The sequence below is a fragment of the Octopus sinensis genome, linkage group LG5 (genome assembly GCF_006345805.1).
Source record: "Octopus sinensis linkage group LG5, ASM634580v1, whole genome shotgun sequence".
Classification (NCBI taxonomy): domain Eukaryota; kingdom Metazoa; phylum Mollusca; class Cephalopoda; order Octopoda; family Octopodidae; genus Octopus; species Octopus sinensis.
Window position 1 is genome coordinate 50,410,793 of NC_043001.1, and position 13,180 is coordinate 50,423,972.

The window sequence follows — 13,180 nt, forward strand, 5'->3', positions numbered from 1 at the left end:
CTGGATACTGTGGTTAATGCTGTTGATTAAGTTTTTAAATTTAGAGAGTTGTTAAAGGTTATGGGGCCACAGGATGAAACAGTCACCCAGGTAGCGTTTCCAGTTGGTGAGTTAGTATTTTTGGAAGTTGTCTCCAAATTTCAATCTAGCGTGTTCGTATATTTGAACTTCCAAGTATGTCATGATAAGGTTGGCATAAGTAGGGGCTACCCTCGTTCCCATCGCTGTGCCCGATTTTTGTCTATAAGTATTTTCGTTGAAATTGAAGAAGTTGTTCTGTAGGAGGAATTTTATTCCTTCAACGATCAATTCTTTTCCGATTCGGTTAAGAATGTCATTTGGGAATTTTTCCAGCCAGTATTGTATGGCTATTATTCCGTATTCGTGAGGAATCAAGGTGTAGAGGTTTATTACACCGAATGAAACCAGAAGGGAGTCATTGCTGGTTTTGTTCGGGAGATGGTTTAAAAAGTCCAGATCATCCCGTATAAAGCTCGGTATATGTTGGAGAATAGGTTTAAGGAGGACGTCCTGAAAGGGACAATGTTACTTTGTTTTAGCCCCAAGAAACATCGTTTCTAGCTAACTATACGACACACTATCTGTGTCCTTATGTTTTCGAACAGGGAGTTCGGCACTCTATCTAGCGCAAAACAACATCTGACTAGTTTCTGGGTTATTGCCCAAGGAGCCGCGCATTGGCACTTAATAAATTGCTGACTCACAAATCGACTTCAACTTTCATCCCACTAATTTTTGTTGAAAGTGATAAAGTAATCATGAGTTTGCGAAAAGACGGGATTGTAACTGTTGAGACGGCCTTGATAGCAGGTCTGTTCGATCAGTTCTCACCTCGTAGTTCAAAAGTAACAACAAAAGAGATATGAGTACCTGTGTTACGCGGACGTTTCTTTTGCCTTTCACATGAAGTAGTCTTTTTTCATAGACATTTCTTTCTACTTTACGGAAACCACTTTCAATTCCTCCACTGAGGTACCTGCATACAGATAAATGTATAAACGGATTGATTAATCAGACGGGGAAAGCGATAAGCTGTCAAAGAAACTAGTGTCACAGGCCATAAACACTTTTGTAAAATAATCATATACAGTGGATTGGGAGAACTATATGCCTAACGCATTTTATTACAGCCAAGCTAATTCTCTAAAGAAAATCCATTTAGATTTCATTGTAATATTTGACACAGAATTAGCAGCTTGGGTTAAAGTTTTATGATGTCATGAGTTTTAAGTTTCGAAATAATTGCGAGGCACATCGATCAAGTATATATATATTTTTTAGAGGACTACTTTTTCTCAAGAATTTGTCTTTAGCGTCTTTAGTTTTAAAAGGGTTACATATTTACGCCTACATTCAATTTCGATCGTCATCAGGAATTTTGTACACGGATGTGTACTAGAGTACATTCAAGCTGGAAAACTTTATTTTGTACTTAAGGATGACTTTCTGATACTGTAGACCACGGATGAGTGCGCTAGCATACTGTCGTATACATGTGATCATTATTGCGTATCGTAATCACTGATAGGTACACTAGCCCACTCAAGTTATTTAACGTATACAGTAGGTTAACACTACACTAACCATCTGAAATATAAACCGAGGGAACATCTAGGATAGGGGTTGGCGAACAGGGGTAAATTACTCCAAGTGGAGTAAAAATGAAATTCTTGTGGGTAATGAGAATTCGTAAGTAAAATTACATATAAAAAAACGTGCTCCTTGTTACGACAGAATTTTCTCTTCTGGCATGAGGAGGCAGTCAAAACGTTGGAGCCTTTTGCAACAACCTACCTTTGCGAACAAGGATTTCCCACTCTAATGAACATAAAAACAAAGCAGAATAATGAATTGGACCCCGAAGACTGTATCCAAATTGCTCTAGTATCAAATGCCCCAATTTTGATGTAATTGTAACAAAAACGAAACATCATTTCTATAATATCTGCAGTGAAAATTCGATTTGCTTCATAATGAGGTTATTAATTTATTTTATCGCATTTGTTTTATGCTTTTTATATTTATAATTGTGTTCATCATATAGATAGATTCAATAAACCTTTTGAATTCAATTAATCTATGATTTTCTTCCTTTCAAATCGGGGAGATTGATTTAAAAAGTTCCCCGACCCTTGCTTTAAGCAGTTACACGACCTGCAATAAACATAAGCTGAATGTTTCTCAAATCACACTACAACATTTAACGTTGATAAAGAAACATTGGATAATAGAATCCTGAATATACTATATATAATAAAAAGATGGAACACACACAGCCAGAATGCTTTGGATCAAAGATCTACCCTATCAAAATAGACCTGTGGTTAAGCAGTAACAACATTAACATCTGAAATGAGTTAAATGCATAGACATTTAATAATCTAGACATTGCAACATTAACTTCGGTCGTAAATTGTGGAGATGAGAGACAATAATGAGTAATTAAAGGTTAGATATGTATTCTAAATATAAAGTTTTGTCTTACGTTATGCCTTTTTTAAAGTATGACAGAAACAACTGGGATTCGTGGTTCTGGACCTAGGGAATAAAAGAAAAGAACATCCTGAATATATATATATATATATATATATATATATATATATATATATATATATATATATATATATATATATATATATATATATACAAAATGGGACAAGAACGCAAAACATTCAAATAGACGACACAAAAAACGGACGGGTCATTCGAAGCCTCTAATCTTCAGTGAAGAACCGGATCATCCTCGCAATTTCGGCTGATTATACACACACACACACACACACACACACACACCACACACACACACACACAACACACACACACACACACACACACACAAACACACACACACATTAGGTCATCCCATAAATAATGTGGTATTTTAAATATTTCTTTTATTTTTCAAAATTAAGATAAACACAGTTCATTTTTAATCTAAAATATACTCTCCTTCATTTTCTGCAATGCTCTTCCATCTATCTGGTAAACTTGCAAGGCCCCTCTTCCAAAATTCACTTGTCCGTTACGAAAAATGCTCCTCCGGTACTGTTCTGAGCTCGTCTACAGAATTCACATTCTTTCCGTTCAAATGATGTTGAAGACTACAGAATAAATGATAATCAAATGGGACAATGTCCGGCGAATATGGTGGGCCGGACATCGTTTCTCATTCAAACTGCTCCAGTCTTTGGAATCTTTCCTCGCTGTATGTGGCCGAGCATTTTCCTGATGGAAGAACACCTTTCGTCTTGAAACCAAAGATGATTGTTTTTTTTTCTAGCGCTGACTTAAGCCGCTCATGGCTGCTCGCAGTATATCTCCTTCGTTATCGTTTGGTTTGGATTTAAAAGTTCAAAGTGGACTAAACCTTTCATATCCCACCAAACAGATAACAACACCTAACGTGGATGAAGACCTTTAGCGTGGGGTGCCGGTGTTTCTCCTTTCCCTACCCAATGTCTTGACATTTTTATAGAGAACCCATTTCTCGTCACCAGTCACTATTTGGTCCAAAAAAGGTTCATTCGTGAGTTGTGACAGCAAAGAAGAGCACACATTCCCTTTCTGCATGCGATTAGACTAGGAAAGTTTGTGAGGAACCTATTGACCCCATTTGCTGACTTTTCCAATGGCACAGAAGATGAATGGTTGACTGACCAAATCCAACCTTCTCCGCTAGTTCTTCAACTATTATGATGAAACAAGTAAAAGAATAAAAGAATATATATATATATACATGCATACATTTATATATACATATATATTTATATATATATGTATATATATATATATATATGTACACACACACACACACATATATATATATGTGTATATATATACACATACATCCATACACACACACACGCACACACACACATATATATATATATATATATATATATATATATATATACCTTATTTACATTATACATTTTCAACAACTGACGGATATTTGTCCTCATCTTGTTTGTTGTTAACAACGTTTCAGCTGATATACCCTCCAGCTTTCATCAATAATCTGAATATAGTATATATATATGCGTGTATGTGTGTGTGTATGTGTGTGTGTGCATATATATATATATATATATATATATATATATATTATAGATAGACAAACAGGCAGATAGATAGATAGATAGATAGATAGATAGAGAGAGAGAGAGATACACATATACATACATACATACATACATACATACATACATACATACATACATACATACATACATACATACGTTCGCACGTATGTACGTATGTATGGGTGGTCCACCAGTATTTCTTGTTTTTAAAAGGTGTGAATACCTACTAGTTCCGACATATCTTTGGTGTACATGCCAGGGCAGTCCTTCCTACAGAAAGCATTTTAAATGGTTTTTGCAACTATATCATGCCTCAGAGGCAGGTAGTATCTGGTAGACATTTCGGTGTAGCTACTGCTGATGTGAATGATATCTTCCACACTGGTATAGCAGAGCCGACATTTTTTTATCACAACGTGGAGGTTTGGCGCTATCTTTGTCCCGCTTGCCTATCAGGTGTCTAACAGCTATCTCCTGTTCCTGGATAGCGAAGGCATATCCTTTTACGTTGGATGTAGTGTATCTATTGCAGGTTAGAGTTTAAGGTTTAGGACTAGCGTTAGGATTTATGACTGGGGTTATTATTTAGGAGTTGAGATGGAATTAGAGTTAGAGCTTAGGGTTAGAGTTCATGGTTTAGGGGTTGGGGTTTGGCATTAGGACTTAGATTAGTCTTTAGAGTTTAGCATTAACGTTTAGGTATAGCGTTAGATATTGGGTTTGTGGTACATTGCAAAATTTTGGTACAAACGTTAACTTATTGTTTTCTTAAATTTTCTTTCATTAAATATGTTCATCTTTAAATAATCAGCGATATCTTTAAATATTTACCAATTTCTCGAAAAATTTCAACTTGTGGTTTTCGTTTCTGCATATCGAAAACAAAAACAGGGCTTCCACAACATCCTGATGGCCTAAAGCAAATGGCTGGATCTAATTGGTTAAAATTACCAAATTTTCTTTAATAATTGAAAATGATTTAATGATTTTTTTATTATTCAATTCTTCCCCCACCCACCCCAAAAATATGATTTTTCTACTTGAAATTTACAGCTCAATAATACTTCTATGTAGCAATTTTCAATAAAACTGGAAGAAGTACGTCAAATCGAAAAAAATCCAGATACCTGAAGGTGAATTGCATATCTGTGAAGTAACAATGCATTTCGGATTTGGTTTAACTTATCTTCGTCTGTTATTGTCAGGCAGATACTATGCTAAAAACTGGAATCCTCAAAGGTATATTTGAAAGAAATTGTCTCCACTGTGTGTATTATGTGATAGTCACTTATAAAGTGACCGTCATGTAATAACCAAACAGCAAAACTGAGAGTTTGTTTCGAAACTAGATTTCCATTCTCCGTTTGAATAAAACATTATATCATAACTTTCCGTTTCGCCCGTCCTTTAAAATACATTCGGGTTTCGTAACTAAGAAAAATACATAAAATATTGAGAAAGTCTTCTTACCTCACGATACTGCACGGGTGCTCCTCCCAAATGGTCGTCCAATTCCACTGTTTTGTAAGCAGCAACTCCTTGTTCATCCTACGTAATATAAAGAGAATACGAGGTAGTATCAAAAGGTTCCCAGACTAGTTATATTTAATAATAAAAATAACATATTTACCTAAATTTTGGCCCATCTCCTTCGAAATAGTTACCTTGCGCAGCAATATACCGGTTCCAGCGTTTCTGCCACTTTTGGAATACGGTCTAGAAGTCGTTTTCCGTAAATGAAATGAGGACCTTCTGTGATTCGTTCTAGATCTCGACAACGGTATTAAAACGGCAAGCATTGAGCTTCATTTTCATCTTGGGGAAGAGATGAAAGTCCGGAGGTGCTAAATCTGACGAATAGGGCGAATGCGGAAGCGATGTCATGTTGTTTTTTTGGTGAGAACTTCACAAGTGAGGAGAGCTCGGTGACAGGGTGCATTGTCGTCGTGAAATATCCCATTTTTCGCGCTCCACAGATCCGTCGCTTTTGCTGAATGTCCTCCCTCAAACGGTGATGAGCCTCGACGTGAAGGACGGGCCATCAGCAGTACGCTGGCGGAGATCTTGACAGACTTCGACGCGATGTTCTTTGCGCTCAGTGGTCAGCAGGTGGGAGACAAAATTGGCAGAGACACGCTGCATGTTCAATTCAGACGTTACGATTGCCTGCACAGACAAATACGACAGACCAACAACATCAGCAACGCCGTTGATTGTCCTCTGGCGATCCTCTTCCGCAAGCTGAGGAATTTTCTCCACATTTCTAGAGGAGATACGCGTGGCAGGTCTTCCAGATCACTCATTGTCTTCCAGAGACGTTCTTCCGCTTTTGAAGCACCCGTACCACTCGAAACATTGCGTGTGACTCATTGATTCGTCACCGTATGCTTGCCAAAATATACTCCATGTCTCTGTTACAAACTTCCCAAGTTTAACGCAAAATTTCACGTTGGCTCTTTATTCCAACTTCCTGTCATTGACAAAACCGCAGACTACAACATATACGTGATCACAAAAACACAAATTTCACAACTTGTGAAGTAAACTCAGCGATGTCACTCGGCACACTGCCAAAATGAAGGTGACTGACAGCTCTTACTGTGCACGCAATCATGTGCTGCCATATGTTGGTATGCTGCAGAACTAGTCCGGGAACGTTTTAATACCACCTCGTATTTAAACAGAAAAGGCAAAGACAGTTTGCTATGGAACATGTTTAAATAATTTCACAAGAACAAAGGAAAACAATTTGAGGCTTTAGTTAACCAAATGCAAAGTGGTTAAACCAGTACGAAGTTACAATGTTTTGTAAACTGCGATTTACTGTGGAAGACTGAGTTTAAACTTTAACGGTGTTGAATGTGAAGCGGGAATGTTCAGCAGTCAGATAACTACAACTGATGCCATGATTCGCTAGAATATTATTCATATGGTGAATAAAATCTGACCAATCACGACTTCGCGTGGAATAGGCCCCAGAGATGATTTCATCTTTTGGCGCGCTTCCTTCTGAGCCTAACCATCAGTTCAGCACACCTTAGCTACTTGACAGAGAACTTGAAGGGAGAATTGAGAGGGAACAGAGACGAAATGGCAGGTGGACAGCGAACGGATTCAGACAGCTGCTGACCTGAGTTGATAATAGGCACAATGAATGACCGGCCACAGCAACACAACAACCAGCAGCTAACTTTTAGATTGCTGTTACTATTACACCAAGAACAATAACATCCAAACTCGACACTTTTTCATTTGCAGTAACTTCAGCATTTGTTTCTTGTGTACAAAAAGAATAAAATTTTTGTTGGTCATAAATTTCAATAGACTTCTTTATATTTCTTCGAACAACTGCTGACCCATCTCCATTATTCTTTCCTCGTACGTTTCTACGTTTGTAGTTAACTTTTTACAGTGAGGGTTTTGATTGTTAATCTCACAACCATGGGCGTGGGATAAAAAGCGTGTGTGACAATCGCATGATTTCCAGTTCAATTCTTCCGTGCCACACCTTGAACAAATATTTTCTACAATAGCTCCAAGGCCTCTCAGTGTGACTGGGAAAACAGAATTTGTTCTGAAGCACACCAGACTGTATCTTTTCCTCGGTTCTTGAGTTGCTTGGTTTCACACTACCGTTCTTGGGGTTTTTTTGTTGCAAGAATTCAAAATCGGTCTCCTATTCGATGGTAACTCGTTATTTTTATTCACTTCTTCCAACTATAACTCACGGCTCTGCAATACCCATAGGTGTTTCCTTTCTTAAACTCTGGGATCGATGTAGTCGATTTATCCTCTCCCTTAGAATTGTTGGTCGTATGCCAAAATTCTAAACCAGTAATAAAATTCATTCTTAAGTATCCACTCAACACCATACTCTAATTTAGATAAGGGTTGCTGCATTAGGGCTGGTGGATTACTACATTGGTATTGGCTTCTTTCTGCATTTCCCTACAATTTTGTTAGACCTATGGCCAACCTCTCATAAAACGCTTCTGTCTCGCTACATATTTTTATATCTTACTGGTATTATATTAGTTGACAGTACAGCCCGGAGTGATCCGTGATATCATAGCTCCACCAAAGCATGGAAAATGGCAAGAACATTTGTCAGTTATCTTTATTAAATGTTACCCTGTTTATTGATGAGTAGAATAACATGGAGATTATTAACAGTTTACAAATTAAGTACTAACCTTAGAACATTCAGTACCAAGCCAGAAATGAATGTCCCATGTTAATTTATCATGTTTGGGGTTTTTCTTTGTCTGCAAAAGAAGAGAAAATATGCAAAGAAAATAAAACCTTACAACATGTAACAATTTAAACATTACAATATATTACGATTTTATCCATTAACAGAATATTACGTACAGAGTTTGTAAGTTCTAGTAGAAGGTTTTTCTATTAGAAAAATGTAATGGTGGAAGACACATTTCTGAAAAATGGCTTTGACTGAGACTATATTACAATATGATGTATAATGGTTTGTATAACAGACATTCTTCCTTCCATCGGTTTTTTTTTTGTCTTCAGCTTTTCATCTACTTGTTTGTAATAATTTTCTTCTTATATGTATTCCTAGCTTTTTGTTTTTACTAACATATTTTTCTGTTTGCAAAGTGTACTAATATAATTATTAAGTGTACAGCTACGTTATATTAACTATCTCCTTGCCATCTTTTTTTCTTACAACCATCGCACCTCCAAAGTGTTGCCCATTGTGCATTATTAACACCTTGTATGTGAATCTATCCATTCCCTTCGGTTTTTGTTCACTTAAGAAAATTTACAAAGTATTCCACATGGGATACTCTTCCCGGGATGCTACCAGTCGCAGTTCCGGAAGCATCAGAACAAATCGCTTCATCTTTGGTTCAAAGGGCTGATCAGTCAGCTTTATGCGGCTATATGACCCAGTTATGTGAGACAATGAGAAGATGAAAAACGAACAAAGATAATGACAAACTGTTGAAAACAGCAGAAAAGGCAACAAACGAAAAAAGTATTCGCTACCAGCACGCAGAAACCAGAGCAGCTTATGTTCCTCCGGGATCTCTATGCCATCAACAGTTCTTCGCACAAAAAGCCGAAGAACTGATATAGCTACGAAAGGAACTGAAGCGAGCAGAATAGAGCCATAAGATATTACTAGAAAATAAGACTGGCTTCAGATTTATGGAATACTCCAATGATTGACTGTTAGTGAAAACTGCACTAGTAGTTTATGCAATAGATAGTAGACTTGTGAATATGCGACTACCAAGAATACGTAGGAGACTTCTTGTCCAGTTCCACATCAATGATACTAATGGGCACCTCCGGCTATACTCTTTTCAAAAAGTGACCAATATTGTAAAAGTACTCTAGATAAACATCGCTTGTATGCCCTCACTCGGGTGTGAATGGGTTTCTCTATCTGTGATTTAGAGTTGTTTTTTTTAAAGTTATATATTGATTTAATCAGTTGATGCAATCATATATTTATTATATTTAGTTTGTATAAAATGTTCTTATATGCTCATTGTATAACGTCTTTGCTTCCTGCTGTATTTATATAGTTGTGTCTTGCTCAGTCCCACACGGTTTTGCAATTTCCTTGCATAACATCTATGTTTATATGTATCTATGATAATGCCACTGAAATCAATAAAGAATTATTATTATTATTATTATTGTTGTTGTTGTTGTTGTTGTTAGTATTGTTATAATTATTATTATTAGTTTAGGCGGTGAGCTGGTAAGCACCTCTGAGTTCAAATTCCGCCGAGGTCGACTTTGCCTTTCATCCTTTCAGAGTCGATAAATTAAGTACCAGTGGAATACTGTGATCGATGTAATCGATTAGTGCCCTCCACCACACTTTCAGGCCCTGTGCCTATATTAGAAAAGATTATTATCTTTGTTATTATTAATATTATTGTATTTACTGCGGAACACATCGGACATGTTTTCGAACACTCAAAGTAAGTCCAGTTCAAAATATTTATTTGTACCAGGATTGGTGTCCTTTTTCAATAATTTATTTTATTCCAAGTTGTAAATAGAAACACCAGGAACTTGTTACTAGTTTTTTTTATGATTGTGTAGCTCCAGGAGGGGCGGTTTTCGTCCCACCAAATAATTTCGGTGGGCGTTAAATTTAATTGAGTCAAATACAACTCAACAAGATGGCAGAACGCGTCTTGAAAGAGTTGAGAAAAAAAAAACAAAACAAACCCTCCTACCAGTATGGTAATGGACGAAGACTTTGCTCCCTTTCCCTCCGTTACGAGCAACAATACAGGGGAAGGGAAGGAGGAGAAAACAAAACTGTCATGGTACAAAGCCCAACTAACAGTAACAACAATAGTAGCAGAAACACTGACAGCAGTAGAAATGACAACAGCAGCAACTGCAACAGTCACAGCAGCCGCAGCAGCAGTCGTAGTAGTGATAGCAACAACAACCACGAAAAAGACAAAAACAGCAGCGGCAGTAGCGATAGCAACAACAATAACAATAACGGCAGCAGCAGCAACAGTAACAACAACAAAAACAACAACGAGAACAATACCAATAACAATAACAAAAGCACGTTTGCAGCAGCAGCAGCGAAGAACAAACAACGGGGGAGCAGATACTACCACAGGCATGGAAACTAATAAAACAAGAGAAGACTTGGACCAGCCTGAATATCCCATCAGAGGCAATTGAAACAGTGGAGAGAAGAACGGTGCTTTTCAGATGCATCTCAGTAGACACGAAAAAGGCGGATTTAATGGCCCAGGCGGCGCTGAGGTGCATCAGAGATAACATCGAATACATAGCAAGGGGAAAACAATACTGCACCATTTCAGTGCTGTTTAAGTCAGAAGCCCTCGCTATGAAACATTCAATGATCCCCCCTGCAAAACCAGCAAAGTCATCATGTATCTCTCCCACACGGGTAAACGTACAGCTTGTGTCCGCATTCCTAGAATCCCACCAGATCTGGATATTTGGTGGCTTCTGGGATGCGTGATAATGGAAGGGACGGATACTGTCCCGATAGAAGCGACAAGAACTGCCAGGGAGGACTGGTCCGGGGTTGACCTGGAGATACTTCTCCGGATCAGACCCGAAAACATTTAAAAAATCCCGGATCACATCCGTCTCCAGAATGATATATATGACTGAGACCTCATTGTTTCGCGTGAGGAGAAATGACTCATTTGCGAGCTCGCTGCCCCCAACTGGTAAAAGCGCAAGGAGTCAAAGGCCTCCACTGCTGCCTATCCTGGGACAAGAGCCACAATCAACACCAGCACCGGCAAAATCACCAGCAACAACACCAAACAAGCCTTTCTACAGCTCGTCTCCTTGACTGAGCTGCAGTCCTGGATCAAGAAGAGACCGAGGCAGAGTGACAGGCGTCAGGAATGTTGCCAGACACTCACTGCCCCCTACCAGGCAGGCAATGCGATCAGTGGAACATCCACTCTTGACTTCTATAGAGGGTTAGTGGAGGGAAAGGACGATGATGTACTTAGAGAAACGCTAGGCGTTGACGAAGTCGAACTAAACAGTCTGTTCAGGGGACGATGGATAACTTCCAGAAATTCCTAGCTTGGCAATACTACCAGGGGGGGGGCACTGCCAGTTCGAGATGAACTCTACAGGCACGGAAGTGCTGTCAGGCGCACCTCCCCGAGATGCGCGCAGAGCGACTAAATCGTTCTGCTCGCACTCCTCCAGTGTCCTCGCATTACTGACTGTAGAGTTATATTGAACAACTGTTATCACGTGTAGGACGCATCCAGCTATCGGCCGAATCCACAGTGACGATCGATCCACCGCCTTCCATCGGTCCGGAAAGGCAGGCAATTTTCCTCTGTCTGATAGCAGTAGCGAAAGAGGTTGTATTGTGGACCAGGTTGAAAGGACTGAAGACAGACGCTTTTCTCTTCGGTCAATCCCTCATCAACTTTTTCAAATTTCACTTGGAAAGGAAGACGAGGGTGGAAAGAGAAGTGCTGCTTCCCAGTACATCTGATAAAAGGTGGATGAATGTAGCGAAAACGGCTCGTGTGGATAAACCTACTCTAATAATGCGCCTGTAGGCTACTGAATTTGAGAGGGAGAAGGGTGCCCTTCCCGGATGTCCTCGAAGCGTCGAGTGGTTCAGGATTGGTGGGGTACCTGAGCCAACTCCCAGTGGTTACCCCTCCCTATTGGGGAACTTTAATTGTTATATTCTTTTTGCTGGATATCATTGTTATTGTTTTGTGTACTCGTTGTTTCTGTGTAAAATTCCCACTGTCCATGTCTACTGTATCGTCCCCTAAATGTCGGCCCTAGTGGCTAATAAATGATATTATTATTATTAGAAAAGGCGGCGAGTTGGCAGAGTCGTTAGCACGCGGACGAAAAGCTTGGTGGTATTTCGTCTGTCTTCATGTTCTGTGTTTAAATTCCACTGAGGTCGACTTTACCTTTCATCCTTTCGGATCGATAAAATAAGTACCAGTTGAACACTGGGGTCGATGTAATTGGCTCGTCTCCTCCCCCAAAACTGCTGCCCTTATGGCAAAATTTGAAACCATTATTATTATTATTATTATTATTATTATTATTATTGTTATTGTTACTATTATCATTATTATTATTATTATTATTATTATTAAGGGCGGAGAGCTGGCAGAATCGTTAGTTCAGCGGCATTTCGTCCGTCTTTACGTTCTAAGTTCGAATTCCGCTGATGGGGTCGATGTGATCGACTTACCCCTTCCCCACAAATTTCAGGCCTTGTACCTAGAGTAGAGAGGGTAATTTTTATCATCATCATCATCATGATCGTTATTATTATTATTATTATTATTATTATTATTATTATTATTATTATTATTATCATCATTATTATTTTTTTTTCCTCTCACAACTTCTAACATCCCTTATTTTTCGAGCACCATCCGGAGTATTCGAGTGGTTCCAAGCAGTGCTGTTTTCTGCAAGTGCTCCACCCTTATTGCAGCCCCTATTTGTTCCATATACTTCTCAAGATTTTTATTCACTGTTCCCAGGGCTCCGACAATTCTTGATTCTACTACCATATTTTCCAT

General features: G+C 38.6%; 1 protein-coding gene across 2 annotated transcripts in view; it reads right to left on the reverse strand.

Annotated features, from left to right (window-relative positions):
- LOC115211877 (advillin) overlaps window positions 1–13,180 on the reverse strand; it is a 98,559-nt gene that overhangs the window by 45,419 nt on the left and 39,960 nt on the right. For both annotated transcript variants that reach the window (XM_029780616.2, XM_036503424.1), the window contains 4 exons: window positions 8,297–8,368; window positions 5,574–5,651; window positions 2,507–2,559; window positions 892–997 (listed from right to left, as the gene is read on the reverse strand). In XM_029780616.2, the coding sequence (XP_029636476.1) occupies window positions 892–997; window positions 2,507–2,559; window positions 5,574–5,651; window positions 8,297–8,368 (309 nt within the window). The remainder of the gene's footprint in view (window positions 1–891; window positions 998–2,506; window positions 2,560–5,573; window positions 5,652–8,296; window positions 8,369–13,180) is intronic.